At 49.7% G+C, this 16,387-nt stretch overlaps 2 protein-coding genes across 2 annotated transcripts; both read right to left on the minus strand.

Moving 5' to 3' along the window:
* Window positions 1-359: 359 nt before the first annotated feature.
* On the minus strand, window positions 360-3,268 carry LOC123191604 (proline-rich receptor-like protein kinase PERK2). The gene is made up of 4 exons (XM_044604272.1): window positions 2,541-3,268; window positions 1,565-1,757; window positions 1,312-1,428; window positions 360-1,229 (listed from the first exon to the last, which is right to left on the minus strand). Exons 1-4 carry the CDS (start codon window positions 3,266-3,268, stop codon window positions 1,173-1,175), a joined length of 1,095 nt encoding a protein of 364 aa, XP_044460207.1. The 3' UTR covers window positions 360-1,172.
* Window positions 3,269-4,041: 773 nt separating this feature from the next.
* On the minus strand, window positions 4,042-15,489 carry LOC123188147 (uncharacterized). The gene is made up of 5 exons (XM_044600190.1): window positions 14,874-15,489; window positions 14,650-14,794; window positions 12,825-12,984; window positions 10,156-10,329; window positions 4,042-4,300 (listed from the first exon to the last, which is right to left on the minus strand). The coding sequence occupies exons 1-5, from the start codon at window positions 15,400-15,402 to the stop codon at window positions 4,295-4,297; spliced, it is 1,014 nt and encodes a 337-aa protein (XP_044456125.1). The 5' UTR covers window positions 15,403-15,489; the 3' UTR covers window positions 4,042-4,294.
* Window positions 15,490-16,387: the final 898 nt, after the last annotated feature.

Raw genomic sequence — 16,387 nt, forward strand, 5'->3', positions numbered from 1 at the left:
ACATAGAAGAATTATAGGCAGCCACACATTGATGTTGCTGGACACCTACTATTGCTTTTTTCCTTCATTTAATATACACATTGAACCATATAAGGTTGTTAGGATGAACTTCTGTCTTTCTGCTCCAGAGAAGAGCGGTGCATCGGTGAATAATGCAAACTACTGGGCGTCATGAGGCCCCAAAATATGGATACAAAATTTTGACAACAAGTGAATTGCTCGACATAATAGGAAGGGCTGCTCTTTTAAAATGAAACTGATGAGATTTTTCATTTTGCAATCAGGTGGTGTCACTGATAAGGACACCGCTGCCTACAGATCCTCTCGAACGACGGAAATTGAAGAAGAGACATCAACTATAGAAGTTTAGCTATCTGATTCATTACTACAAGACAACAAGTTGATGTCCATCAGCACAAGAGCAGCAGGTTGGCGATACAGCAGTGAACGACATGGGCCTGCATCATTGGACGACCAATGGTGACAAAGATGAACGGCCTGGGATTTGCACATCTCGTAGAAAGGTGTAGAAAAGGTTAGAAAAATACACAAAAACCAGTTTAATACATGTTTTTTTGGCTGCACAAACTTCGTGCATTAAAAAAATAACTCGATTCGAGTAAAATATGCTACTGTACATACATACACATGTCCATTACACTTTGGATAAAATGATTAGATGCTACCACCAATGGACAATTTTGAAACCCTATGTTTTCTCTTCACCACACATCCTCTCCCCATCTTCTCGAGTGCTACAGTGTCCGCTCAACTTGGCACCGTAGATGAACAAAGTATAAAAATTTTCTCTGCTGCAGTTAGATGAACAAACGATTAGAGTTGGTTCCAAATGACCATGTTCTGATTGGTATGGTTCACTCTGGTTTGGCTCTGACCCTTCGTACTTTTCTCTGCTATTGTAATCACAGGAACAGGAGCGTAGAGACAAACTTGTATTATTATGGTTCCAAAACAAGGGGGAACCCATCCAGCATTACTACAAGGCAATAGTAGAACAAGGATTATTTACCAACAATCGCGACAACGCAGCAGGGAAGTTGAAGAACCGCTGCTAGCTCCGAACCGAGGAGTCGAGGATATCACCACACAGGACTAGATAGAGGAGTGCAAGTGAATCAACCTTTCTCTTCAAAAAATTAACAATCCAAACTTCAGAAAATCAACAAACTGAACTTCGAAAAGCAAAACAAATTGAACTTCACAGGGCCCTGCAAAATATACATGGTTATAGTCCAATTTAAAAACTTCAGAAAATCAACAAACTGAACTTCTAGAGGGCCAGATGCTGACCTTTCTATTCGCAGTGTTGTTGCTGACTCGTAATTGAAGATAGAGGATGACGGCCAGCACCTGGACGGGTTCTAGTGGCCGGTGTAGGCCATCGATGGAGGAGGGGCGAGCTAATCTCTCACAGAAAAAACAAGGACAACAACATCAGCTAATCTCTCTCACACACTCAAGCTGAACTACAGCAGCACCATCGAGAGCAAAATGGGTAGGTGAGAACTCATCTATATGCACATGAGTATATTCTTTGATGTACCTGAATGTTCGCAGCTGTTTTACATGAACTTCTTGTGTTATGCCGGACAGAGCACTGAGCATGAGGGGGTGTCTTCGTGCTCGTCGCTGTTTCTGATGGCGATGAACGTCTTAGCGCTGCGTAGTTGAACGGCCGGAGGTGGCAGCGACGAACGACCTGAGCGTGATGGGCCCCACTGGGAGGAGGCTGTGTGCTGTCCAGGATAGAGTCGACCTTCTTCAACAAACCAGATTGAACTTCAAATAAACCAATTCATCAAAACACTTTTTGTGAGCATATCAAACACTCTTGAGAGCACAATTTTTCACTACATTTTTTTCAAAAACATTTTGCTGCAAAAATGGCATTTTTTGTAAACAACAAGTACCGAATCATCATAACACAAATTGCTAAATGGAACAAATTCCGGAGGAATTTATGGCATTGTTGAACTACATATCATGAAAAAGAAAATGTGCACCCATGTATACACACACGAAGCATCAACCTCCAAATATTCTAACTTCTACCATTGATATTTCTGAACTTTTTGGGCATGCTCCCAGGTTTTCAAATGGAATACAGTCACGTCCATGCACGAACAGCCAACATCGGCCATGGCAATGTCTCTTCTCCAGCAAACTGAAATTCACTCATGTGTACAGAATACATGATTTGAGTCCTCAAAGACCACAAGAGGATCTTAAAATAAAATTTTCAACCCTGATACACACTCATCTCATGGGAAATCTTTTCCAATATTAGATTAGTAGCATCACGTACACAGAAAACTTGGCCATAAAGTCAATTAGTACACAAGAAGATTGCTATATGTTTCAACAAATTGAGAGAGAGAGCATAGGCGTGGGTTCTTGGTGGCATCCATGAATAAATTTTTAAGCGAGTAATGCATGGGACAACCGTTGTACTGACAAGCTCTAGATGAGAGACAGCTTGTAAGGGGCAGTGGTCGCGATTAGCATCGGCTAGGCAATACCTGAACTGCAGGTGGGCGTGTTGGTGAGCGGCCGAGGCGGTTGGAGGCCGATTATTCTCATAGCTCGGGCAGCCATCAGCAAGGAACGTCGATGGATCTCTGCAAGAGAAGATGATCCCTATCAGCACGGACCAGCTACAGGTCGAGACCACCACCAGTTGCAGGTCGAGGTCAGAGGGATGGGGAGGCGATGGTTGGTCGGGAGACGAGCGGGACGGGGTGGGGAGGCTGTAGTTGGCCGAAGGGCGCGTGCGGCGGGAGGGGAAGCGGTGGTTAGCCGGAGGGCCGCTTGTCAGGGCTCGGTGGCAGCGTGAGTGGAGGTAGGGGCCCGGCGCTGACGCGTTTGGAAGTCGGGCCTCGACAGCGGCGTGGTTGAAGATTGGGCCTGGCCTGGCCGTAGCACCGGTGGTGGTAGGGGCCAGCAGCGGCGCAGTTGGAAGTGGGGGCGGCACACAGCGCGATTGGAGGAGGGGGCAGCCGAAGGCGCGATTGGAGGAGGGCGGCGGCCTGTGGGGTGGGCCGGTGGGAAACATGGGTGTTGGGGCGGCTGGCGGCGGGAGGCGCGTCGGGGTCGGAGGCGGCGATGGGGCTGGGGTGGCCGGCGGCGAAAGGTGCGCCGGCACCAGGGCGGCGGCGGTTGTGGAGGGGGCGGGGAAGGTGGGGATCGGGTGGGGATGGGCTGGGGGAGTGGTCGGTGTGGGTGTTTTTCTTTTTCCTTTTCTTTCCATGGTTTTCTGAGTTTGGGAGACCCCTGTCGCGCCCTTATATGGCTTGGCTGTGATCCAAATAATTATTCTAATTCTGAATTAGAATAGTGTTGTCATATATATATATTAAAATGTAGATTTTCTCATTTTGCTTCGTACTTAGACGCCGCCTCATAGCCCGGCGACGCGTGCCAAAGAAGCGTGACACCGGACCACCACCCGAGCCGCCTACTCAATTGGGGCAGATTGCTGCATGCCACGACCCGCCGCTGCCAGATCAAGCTAGGCTTTGCCCGAGGAATCCCATAGGTGGCACGGGAGGGAAGGAGAAGCGGGGGGAGGAGGTTGCGCGGGGGAGTGGCGCCGCCCGAGCCGCTGTGGGGAGGACGACACGCTGGAGAGGGGAACTCTCTTACCACCCAACCAGTCTGCCAGATACTCGTTGTTGAATGTTTGCTTTGACAAAGGGGAAGGTTGAGAAATGAATTTAATTACTCCTTCCGTAAGTTTTACTACAACTTAGGGAGTAAGATAATCGAGCAGTTGGGACTCCGCACATCTAGAACGGAGCGTAACTGCAGTGGGTTTTGTGATTGATCAAATGAGCAGATGTAGAGGTGCTAAAGGCAAAACGAAATTGCTCCACGGACGACATGTGATGGCTGACCTGTGGACGATCAAACAATCCAGCGGCCCTTGCAAAGTCAATCATGCGCATGTGTGGCTGATTTAACCTGTCGCCTTAGAATCGTCCGAAGAAAATCGTGTGTATAGCAAGACTCAAGGCAAAACTCTTACTGAAGCACACACTAACTTCTGTTAAGCTCAAACTTTCGGTACCACCACAATAGCTGTAATATCTTATACTGTGGGACGGAGGGAGTACAAATCAGCGACTCGGACAGAATGATTTTACTGTTAGACTAATGATGAGAAGTAAAAGGTGACAAAAAACAAATAGGGTACATCACAATGGTACAGACCGCACAATACAACCAATTCTCCTCATGACATGTAATTTCACAACCCATCATGTCCTTTGCGCCATCAATCCTGAATCACATTGAGAAGAATAGATGTTAGAAACAGAAATGGTTAAGGAAAAGCATAGTAAGACAGAAAAAGGAATACATTGTACAGAACAGAGGAATGATACAAGACAAGCGCCGGAAAATTCTCGCTACCCATCAGACTAGCCAAGAAAGAAGACATGTTTTTCCAAGAGAGTTCAAAATAAACATATAAATTATGGACAGTTTATAAATCTACCCGAAATAGCAAAAGCCAGAACTTCCGTTATCCTGAAAAATTAATTAGGCCCAGGGGTGGCAATTTTACTCAAACACATGATTAATTCCATATGTTTCTTTAATACTGTCAAGGACCTCGGTGCCCAAGACAGCAGGACCTCGACTACGTAGTTCGTAGTCTCGGTTGATAGGAGCGCTAGGGTTTTTGCCTAACTGCTCAATGGTGCAGGAGAAGAGATTAGGAGTAGAGGAGGAGGTAGGAGATAATGATTTATTGCCTGCGTCCAAGGGTGCAGATTACAGGATATATAAAGGCCTTATGGGCTTCTAACAAACTAGGAAACTAACTACTCCTGGACTCCTAACAAACTAGGAAACTAACTATTCCTGGACTCTAGGAACCAACGTAGGATCAGGACTCCTTGTCCCGATCATGCCTCGCCAGCTGTGGCCGTCGGCTGCTGCCCCTGGGCGCGCGACCCGCGCCTGTACGCAGCGCCCCACATGACATCTCTCCCCCCCTCGACGAGCAGCTCGTCCTCGAGCTGAAAAGCGGGGTAGCGCTCGACAAAACTGTCAAGATCCTCCCATGTAGCTGATGATGCTGCTTCACCCTTCCAGTGGACGAGCAGCTGGCGAACGCCGCGTGCTAGTCGTGCACGAGTCACGCGCTCCGGTTCTGGAACAGCCGCCCCGTTGTGGATCGGAGGCAATCCCGGTGGTGCAGTTGGAGGCGTGCCGAAGAACTTCTTGAGGAGGCCCACGTGGAACACGTCATGGAGGCGCGAGCGTGCCGGAAGCTCAAGGCGGTAGGCCACGTCGTTGACGACCTCTGAAATGCGGTACGGCCCATAGAAGCGTGGCTTGAGCTTGCCCCTGGTTGGCAGGTTGGGAGAGGACGCGGCGCGCTGGCGAAGACGAAGCCAGACCCAATCGCCCACGTCATGCCGAATGTCCCGATGGCGTCTGTCGTAGTAGGACTTGTAGACCGCTTGTGCCTGCTGTAGACGATAGCGGACGTCTGCGAGTAACTCGTCGCACTCCGCCATGCTCCTGGCCACTGCGGCCACCCGTGTATCGCCCGGCTCGTAAGAGCGAATAGTGGGAGGGTCACGGCCATACACAAGCTTGAACGGAGTTTCTTGGGTTGATGTCTGGTAGGCGGTGTTGTATATGTACTCGGCCCAGGGAAGCCATCGGAGCCACTGCCTGGGACGATCCCCGGTGAGACAACGGAGATACATCACAATGATCTTGTTAGCAGCCTCCGTTTGGCCATCCGACTGTGGATGAAACGCCGTCGTCATGTGCAGCTTGGTCCCGGTGAGGCGCATGAGCTCCCGCCAAAAAGCCGAGGTGAAGACGGGGTCGCGGTCAGAGACCATGGACTGCGGGACGCCATGGAGACGCACAATCTCAGCGAAGAACACCTGCGCCACTGATTCCGCCGTGTACGGGTGGGCCAGCGCCACAAAGTGGCAGTACTTGCTGAAGCGATCCACCACGGTGAGGATAACAGACTTCCCGCCCACACGAGGGAGCGCTTCTACGAAATCGATGCCGACGTCAGTCCACACGGCAGTGGGCACCGGCAGTGGCAGCAGCAGACCGGCGGGGTGCAAGTGCTCGGACTTGTACCGCTGGCAAGTACCACAGGCGCGGACATACTCCTGCACCGTCTTGCGAAGGTTAGGTGCGTGGAAGTCGCGGCGGAGACGATGCAGCGTGCGCAGGACGCCTTCGTGTCCGTCATCGTGCACTGCGGTGAGAAGCTCCTGGAGTAGTGGAGACGTTGGCGGGATGTAGAGGCGGCCGTTAAAAGTGACGAGGCCGTCGGAGAGCGCCCACGGCAGCTGCCGAGCGCCTGCCGTGATATCCTCGCGCAACGCGACGAGTGCTGGGTCGGTGGACGAAGCGTGCCGTAGGCGGTCGATGAAGTCGAAGTGAGGACCAGATATAACCATGACCCCCGTCTCTTCCGTGTCGCGGCGGGAAAGGGCATCCGCCACCGTGTTTGTACTACCGGCCTTGTACTCCACAGTGAAATCGAACCCCAGTAGTTTGCCGACCCAGTGGTGCTGCGGAATGGTTGCCAAGCGCTGGTCAAGGAGGAATTTGAGACTGTAGTGGTCAGTTTTTACCACAAATTGGCGCCCCCAGAGGTACGGTCGCCAATGGCGAATAGCGAGCACCAGGCCAATGAGTTCCCGTTCATATGCCGCCAGAGAACGGTGACGAGGCGCGGCCGGCCGGCTGAAGAAAGCCACCGGGTGCTGATCCTGGAGAAGGACGGCCCCGAAACCGTATGTAGACGCGTCACACTCGACGATGAACGGCCGTGTGAAATCGGGCAATGCGAGCACGGGAGCCGTGGTGACCGCCGTCTTGAGGGCGGTAAAAGCTGTTGCCGCCTCCGGCGACCATGAGAAGCCGTCCTTGCGAAGCAGGGCCGTCAGGGGCGCGGCGACCACGCCAAACTCCTTGACAAACTTGCGGTAGTACCCTGCAAGACCGAGAAACCCCCGGACCGCGCGCGCCGAGCGAGGCTGCGGCCAGTCGGCCACGGCCTGCACTTTTTCCGGATCCATGGCCACTCCGGCCGCGGAGATGGTGTGACCCAGGTAGGAGATCGACTCGACGGCGAACGAGCATTTGGACCTCTTGACGAAGAGCCGGTGCTGGCGCAGTACGGTAAAGATGGTGCGCACATGGCGAAGATGATCGGCCCACGACTCGCTGAATATGAGGATGTCGTCGAAGAAGACGAGAACGAAACGGCGCAGGTACGGCCGCAGCAGATCGTTCATGAGTGCCTGGAACGTCGCCGGCGCGTTGCAGAGGCCGAACGGCATCACCAGGAACTCGTAGAGGCCGTCGTGGGTACGGAAGGCAGTCTTTGGGATGTCCTCCGCACGCATCCGCACCTGGTGGTAGCCGGAGCGTAAGTCGAGCTTGGTGAAGAAACGAGCGCGCCGGAGCTCGTCGAGGAGTTCGTCCACCACCGGAATTGGAAACGCATCCTTGATGGTGATGGCGTTCAGGGCGCGGTAGTCGATGCAGAAGCGCCAGGACCCGTCGGGCTTGCGGACCAGCAGTACCGGCGATGAGAATGCGGAACGACTTGCTCGGATGATGCCCTGGGCGAGCATGGCGGCGCACTGACGCTCCAGCTCGTCCTTGTGCGCGGCCGGGTAGCGATACGGACGGACGGCCACCGGGGCGGAGCCTGGCAGCAGGGTGATGCCGTGGTCGCGGCTGCGGAGTGGTGGTACGCCGGAGGGTTCGGCGAAGATGCCGTCAAACTCGGTGAGGATGGCGTCGAGGAAATCGCGGCCATTGCATGATTGCAGGGCTGGCCCGTCCGGTCCGGCAAGGCCGCGCCAGCAGACCCGATGGCCCCTCCGCCAGAACGTCATGGAGAGGGCGCGGAAATCCCACAGGATCGGTCCAAGCGTCGCCAGCCATTGCGTGCCCAAGATGACGTCGTAGCCTGCGAGCGGCAAGGCGAGGAAATCCTCCGAGAACGCCTCCTGGTCGATGCGGAAGGAGACGGCGCGGTATGCGCCCTGGCACGGAACACGCTCGCCGTTGGCCACCGTGACACGCATCTTCTCGGTGGTGGGGGATGGCAGTGTAGCACGAGCGGCCGCCTCCTCAGCGATGAAGTTGTGGGTGGAGCCTGAGTCGATCAGGGCGAGGAGGGAGACACCCCCGAGGGTGACATGCATCTGCATGGTCTCGCTCGTGCGCACGCCGGAGATCGCGTGGAGCGAGATCCGAGGGTCGGCCGGCGAGGCATCAGCGGTGGCGGAGGCCGTGTCGTCGTCGTCGTCCGGCGCCAGGTCGAGGAGGAAGATGCGCTGGCAGACGCGGTTGTGGCCCCTGCCAAACTTCTCATTACAATTGAAGCATAGGCCCAGGCGACGGCGTTCCTCCATCTCTGTCTGTGACAGGCGTTTGATTGGGCGCCCTTCCGGCAGACTAGGTGCAGGGGGTGCGGCTGGTAGAGCCGGTACGGGGGGCGCGAGGCGTGGTACGGGCGCCGGCAGGATGCCCTTCTGCTAAAAACGCACCGGTGGTGCGGAGGTGAGCGTGCACTGGTCGCGCAGCTCCAACTTGCGGGCGAGGCTCATGGCGACGGCGAGGGACTGCGGGTTGTGGATTTCCACGTCGAGGCTGAGGGGTGGCTGGAGTCCCGCGGTGAAGATCTGAACCTTCTGTGTCTCTGATAAGATGCCTGCCCGGGGGAGGAGCGCCTCAAACCGCTCCTGGAAGTCGACTACGGACGTTGTGCGCTTGCACGCCATTAGTTCGCCCAGCGGGTTTAGCGCGTAGAGGTGGCCCGAAGCGGAGGTTGAGCAGCTCGGAGAAGCGGCGCCACGGCGGAGTGCCCTCGTCACGCTGGACCTGCATGTACCACAGCTGGGCAGAACCCTCAAGGTTGTAGGACGCCATCCAGACTTTTTCCTCCTCGGCGATCCGTTGTTGATGGAAGAAGGACTCGCATCTGTTGAGGAAAGCGAGCGGATCTGACTTGCCGTCGAACTTGGGGAAGTCCATCTTCTGAAACCGGGGCGGGCGATCATTGTGGTGCTGCCCATCGTGGGCGCCGGCAGTGCTCGACGAGGAGGTAGACTTGTCCTTCTGGAGCGCGGCGACGGACGTCTGCAGGGACGCCACCGTTGCAGTCAAGGCCTCGATCATCGTGGCCAGATCAGCGGTGGTTGGTTCTGCCATGCCGGAAGTGACCGAGGCGGCGGCGGATGGTGGCGATGGAGGTGTGCTTGGCGCGGACGCAGGGGTGGCGGCGGGCTGCGGATGGAGCGCGGACGGGGAAGAGGATCGCCTGGAACCTGATACCAAGTTGTCAAGGACCTCGGTGCCCAAGACAGCAGGACCTCTACTACGTAGTTCGTAGTCTCGGTTGATAGGAGCGCTAGGGTTTTTGCCTAACTGCTCAATGGTGCAGGAGAAGAGATTAGGAGTAGAGGAGGAGGTAGGAGATAATGATTTATTGCCTGCGTCCAAGGGTGCAGATTACAGGATATATAAAGGCCTTATGGGCTTCTAACAAACTAGGAAACTAACTACTCCTGGACTCCTAACAAACTAGGAAACTAACTATTCCTGGACTCTAGGAACCAACGTAGGATCAGGACTCCTTGTCCCGATCATGCCTCGCCAGCTGTGGCCGTCGGCTGCTGCCCCTGGGCGCGCGACCCGCGCCTGTACGCAGCGCCCCACATGACAAATACAAGGCAAGTGGAGGCAAACTATCTGCATTTTAAACTTCTAAACAGGTATTTGCCTGATACTACCTCTGTTCGCTGATGTAAGACGTTTTGGCAGCTCACGTCTTACATTAGTAACAGAGGTACAGTAGTAGGCCACGGTGTCAAGTTTCCTCATCAATATTGCGCCCCATGATCCTGTTATATTAAATCTCCATGAAGATAAATGTATGCATGTGAACTGAAGCACTGCCAAATAATGTTCCTCATATTACACACGTTTCAAATTTGAAGACGAGCCACGTTCTGGTAATATATTTGGCAGGAACCATGCAGGAATGCTTCAGTTGTAATGGAGCATGATGTCACAGACATGCCAAAATCAGAGTTGAAAACTTTTGGCATAAAACTTGACATGGTAACTTACCCTGAATCTCTTCCTATGATCTGATTCGATTCGCGAGGTGTAATGTTTCTTCCTTCCATGTACCGGTGCATCTATTTCTTCTAGTTTGTTATGTGCAGGCTCGTATTGTGTATTACGAAAGAAACCTTCCCTGTCCCAAGTCACATCATAGTTCACTTTCAACCGTGATCCTTCCTTTAAAAACAAAATAAACGAGTCAGCTTTCATTATGCTTTCTAACACAAAATGCAAAGATTTATTAGACGTTAACCTGTATTGTGTAGTGACTAGGGTACAGAGACTAGAAGCCATCAGTTACTAGCCATTGGTCTTGTAAAATTTCTATCAAAATGTGTGAACCCTTGAGAAAATATTGATGGAGTGAATTCAAAGGAATATGCTCTCTAAATTCTACATCTCTTTTACTTATTTAGTTGATGATCATCATGTCAAAAGTATTTGTAATGCTATTTCCTTCTCTTATTCAATAGAAAATCATGGAACCATGGGATAATCCATTTGAATACTACATCATGTCATGTCAGGCAACTAATGTTATATAAAGAAAGAATAAAAACATGAGCAAATATCAAGTGTAAGTCATCACACATTGTAGGTGATCTGCTAACATTTTTTTTTTTGAGGGATGATCTGCTAACACTTTGGAGGAAATGTCTTCCATCAGAGCTGAAAACATGTCAGGCATTAGTGCACTAGACACCGCATCAAACCTGACACTAGTGTGCAATCACGGCAGTGAGCAGTAACAATTTCCTTAATGTCTCTACAGGGCACTAGTAGAGCACCCTGTTACAGTTCTCAAGCAGGGCTCACCCCTGCCTTGAAAATTCGTTTTCCCCTAAGAAGCACGGATACGGAACGGAGACAAGGCGATACGCATACGGGGACACGAGGAGAACTGGGCAGCAGCGTGGTCACTGGAGGCTGGCTCCCTAGTCCCCACCGTCTCAATGCCGAATCTAGGCCGTAACATTTCTTTCTTTTTTAATTCAAAAAAGATGGATTACTCGTGATATGCGTATCCAGCCGTATCCAAGCATATCCCCGTGTCCCCCCGTATCAGGACGGCAAATCGGCAGCTCTGACTGCGTCGGTGCTTCTTAGGTTTTCCCTTATATGGTACATCTTCTACAAGAAGCAATAGGCGTCAAGGTTGTGGCAATGGAATGATGAGCAGCGGTCCTAGAGCACATGTAGAATTGCAATTGTTAGGGTAGTTTACACATGCTGTTGTGGCACAGTTTGGTGATGGTGTCTAGGATTTTGACATGGACGCTGAGCTTCCAACACTGGTAGCACCCTTCGACCGGCTCATCACATTGTCATGCAAAACTGTATAGTCAAAGGAGGGTGTGATATTTGTGACGTTGTTGGGGCATCTTCCGTGATCTTACAAATACTTCAGAAAAAAGGGCCACAACAGCTGCCAATGATGGCAGGGCCTAACAAGAACAAAAACAGGCTGCGGCGCTGCGCCTATGGAGGTATGCCTGAAATTGCTACTGCTCGCCAATGTACACAAGGACAGGGCCACCTACTGGGTCAAGTACATTGAGCAGTGGGTTCAAGGTTAACACATTTAAGTTTCTTGTGGATGTTAATGCACTATTACATGACATGTTTTCAGCTCTAAATGCAAGATGTTTCCAGTCATTATGTATTGGAAAGGCCTTCTGTACAAACCACATCTATTTCTTGGAGTTCAATGCACTGGTTGATGACAGGTTTTAGAGCTGTAGAATGCAAGATATTTGCTTTATGTGCGTAATTCAAGTGTGTTGGAGTACTCCTGATTATTGTTATCCCTTCTTTAGACCATAGTTCCCATCATGACAGATATCAACTGGACCATATCACTATACTACAAAACTCCACTAAAAAAAGGTACTCTACCATACCAACGCAAGGATTTGGCGTGACTTAGCCTATAAGTAATACCATTTCAAGTACTTCTGACAATGATTAGTAAAATATGTATAATTCACAATGTTATTCCTTGCGGCTCACTCCATCGATCTTTTTTCAAGGGTCACACATTTCAAGAGTAAGAATCTTATAAATTTTGCCAAGCGGTGGCTTTATCTGTACACAATTCACATATAAGCGGCTCAACTGGTTTATATTCTTGCACAAACTTAGACGTTATTGGACCATATAAGTTCACCATAGGGTTCGCTAGATGAGACAAGTCACTAGACAAACCACAAATAGGTTAAAAAGTTACAGAAGTAGATAAAAACTGGCACTCTTAGACAAGGTTGTCAGAATCGTGATTCTGAATCGGATCGGAGCTTCGATGGTAGGATCGCAAATCGTAGAATCTTCACTATTAGGATCGTAAAAACGCAGATTCTACAGACCAAAATCATAGAATCACATGGGTTAGTTTGGATCGTAAAGTCGTAGAATCGTACAACAGAATCGCGATTCTGACAACCTTGCTCTTAGAGGTGAAGATGTCACACATGAATAGGAAAGATGTATTCCATACGTCCATATATTACCATTCCAATAGTCAGTTCTAAAATATCAGCTACGCGATGATAAATATGGATTTCTTATAAATAGAGTGAAGTAGATCTTGTCATGTTGTTGTGTTATGCTTCTACTAATAGGCATGAATGGTTAAGACTTAAGAAGCAACAACTGATAGAATATGCAAACTTTACCTTCTCTAATGACCGCCCACATAATGCCTTCATTGCATTGTGGAAGTCATCATAATTCTCAAATTGCACCCACACCTTACAATTGAGTCCAGATATGAGACCCTTATTAGTCTCATCTTTTTTTTCATCTAATTCATCATCATTAGAAATATTTAAGGTCCTGTCAATTGGAGAGAGAAAATGATTGTGTAGCATAAGTTTAGAGAAAGGTAACAGCAGTCAACCAAACATCTAGAGGGCACAAATATTCATGCTACCTTATGAGCTAGTAAGAATTTCCTGAAGCGGTATGGATCAAATATAAAATATCAAATGGACAATATGTTTATTGCAATTCCAGTGACGCAAATCACAGGACAGCAATTAAAAACCCAGATTGTGGCCTCGGGCAAATCCAATTAGCCATGACGAACTTAATGAAGCCCAGAAATTTAACTATGAAATTTCAAAGCAATATCTGGAATGCTATATAGTGCATCATTTCTTAATTTGGTCTAGATTTTTTTCCCACACAAATAATGAAGAAACAATGTCAATCATTGATTTTTTTTTCATACGGCAACATCTTCCACTTATCTACAGCTAACACACAAGATTCCCAACGGCCAGGATTGCTCAGATTTCCTTCACACGGTAAGCCAGGGACCCGGACCCATGGGCTTCCGCCTAAACGCGTGCAGTTTAGGGACAAATATGAAATCAGCCCATGTAATATTCTTGCATGGCCAGTTGCCACTCCAAAAAAACATAAAGGATTTTCTTTGTAATTAGACTTTTTCTCCGTTGTAACATGTGTGCCAGGAGGTAAAAACTGAACAAAATTATAACGCTCACAGCCTGACTAGTCAGAGTGAGTGCAATGAATTTATTATAATACTCCCTACATTCCATAATGTAGTGCGTATAGATTTTTTCAAGAGTCAAACTTTGATCATATTTAGAGAGAAAAAAGTTTAGATTAAGAATAGTAGTGTATATCATCAGATACATCATGAGTTAAATATTCATATTATATATGTTTGGTATTACAGATATAGATAATTTTCTTCATAAACTTGGTCAAAGTTTGGTAAGTTTGACTTTTCAGAAAATTTATATGCACTGCATTATGGAACACAGGGAGTACTAAATAATGTCTGGTTTTCTAATCATGTTTGTGTGGCGTGGATTTCACACGCACAACTGTACAAATGGAAAAGGTTTCCAAAGATGTATTATTTCACATTTTGATTCCCAAAATTGCTTATTATTGCCAAAAAGAAGCTTTTTCAATGAATTCTGAGTAGTTGTTACTGGTTATATGTGCACAAGTTAGTTTGGACTTGGAGACTCGAATCATAATTCTATAATGATCAGATAGAAAGCAAGATGAGAAATAACGGAGTTTATACATGAACGGCATCATATTAGAAAACATATATTAAGGAATCATCCAGTGTTACTGATTCTCTCTGTTCACAGCTCATAACTATGTGTCCATTTTCGGGACAAAACAAGGCACGTGAGAATAATTAAGTACTCTCCGATCCATATTAATTGACATTGCTTTAGTACAAAGTTGTACAAAAGTAACGTCAATTAATATGGATCGGAGGGAGTACTACAAACAAATCAGAAGCCACTGAGATGAACAAATAGTAGTCCAATGTTTCTATTAATATAGAGGTATAAGGTAGCTTATATACAGTTCATTTAGGTGTCTTTAAGCCTTAGCAGTTTCCAGTTTTGTGGCATTAATCCTTTGGCCTGTATGCTTGTAGGCCATTGCAATAAAAATTGATGGTAGATAATGAACCAAACATGCGTCACAAACACCAGACTGCACCTTATTTTACCAAGAGCTGAGAAGATAGTGTGGGTGACCAATGTGGACGCCTTCGACGATATCCTCGTCTCCGCAAACCACCTGGACGGCACACCTCTCACAAGAATTGTATCTGGTCTTTTTGCTATCTTCCTCACCGGATTCCCTGAAACAATCAAGCATCTATCAAGTCCATCTAGTAGCAAATCCAACCAAGAATAGTCAATACAAGAACCAGCCCATACTAGTACTGAAGAGCTCGGAGGCGTAAAAATCCTCCCATGACTTCTTCATGGCCATGAAGTCATCTGAGGCGGGGATCTCGGCACTCATCCGGTACATAACCCCCTTATGGTTGAGCTCGATGCCATCGAGCTTCTCGATCAGGGAGCTCCGCCACTGTGAGTACTTCTTCTCCTCCTGCTCTGGGGTCATCTTCTCGGCTTCGTCGTCTCCTGTGCGGTTGCTTGGGCGGAGGAAGGAAAGATCGCGGACGTACAGGATGCCGGAGGCGACGGGATCGTCCCGACGGCGCTTCTGCAGGTCCGGGAGGCGGCTGACGGACAGGTCGGAGTCTTGGAGGAGGGAGAGCGAGAGCGGCGGGTTGCGGAGGAAGGCGAGGAGCGCGGACTTGAGCTGCCACTCGTCGACGGGGCTCACGGAAAGGTCGGCGCGGGAGAAGGAGAGGAGCAGCTTCAGGCGCCGCGCGAGGGATAGGCCGCTCGGGAGAGGGAACGGCTCGGTTGGCCGGAGCGCGGCGGTGGCGGCGGACATAGCGGCGCGGTGGCTAGGGATGGCGTCCGACGGCCTGGGTTTTTTTGACTGGTGGAGAGACTGGAGACGACGGCTCGCAAGAGGGGCCACGGCAAGATCTAAAATCAACGGCTACGATTAGCCCTTGGACGCAAAACTGCTCACTCGATTTACCGTTTAGAATCAAAAAAATCCACCCTGGGCACCATCTTCCCCGTTTAGAATCCCTTGGTCTTTAGTTCGAGCTCCATGTTATGGTAGCGTTGCATCTTTCTACTATAGAACGTATGGGTGAAATCATATAAATATGTGTGTCGTTCTCAGGGGACGCATTGATAAAAACTCTAACCGCCGCCCTGTCCACCACCTTCTCCTCGTTGTCGTCCTCTTTTATTCGCCTCGCCGCCACCGGAAAAACCCGGCAAGTGAAGCTCGTCCGGCCAACAGTGGCGGCAGGGCTGCTCTTCCCATGCAATGAGGGGACGACATGATCATCTGACCAAGGTGGTAGTTTTTAGGGCGACTACACTAGTTCTTGTTGGCGGTCAGCTGCGAGGGAAGCACAACTATGGCGGCAGCAATGAGTCGTGGTTACTTGGAGTGCGGTAGCGGATAGTTTCTTTTCCATATGGCATCTTCTGCAGCTCGGTGTGACATCCATGATGGCTTGGGAGGTGATATGCTTCCTTGTAAAATAGGGTCTAACATATTGTATATGTACACATATTTGTATACGTATGTAATTGTATTTTGATTATCTATATATTGAGACGTGAGGTTGGATGTTAGCCACTCATGCAAAACCCTAAACCTACCTCTTAAACTTGGTATCAGATAGCCACCGGGCCGCCGCGCGAACCCTACGCCGCCGCCTGATCCATCCGCTGCCGCCGCCGCGATGTCGTCTGCCGCCCTTTCGCTCTCCACCAGCGTCGGCACCATCACCTCGCCCGCGGCTGCCACTGTTCTCGCAGCCCTCGCCGTTCCGGCGATCTCCGTCCACCTT

Source organism: Triticum aestivum, chromosome 2A (genome assembly GCF_018294505.1).
Source record: "Triticum aestivum cultivar Chinese Spring chromosome 2A, IWGSC CS RefSeq v2.1, whole genome shotgun sequence".
Classification (NCBI taxonomy): Eukaryota; Viridiplantae; Streptophyta; class Magnoliopsida; order Poales; family Poaceae; genus Triticum; species Triticum aestivum.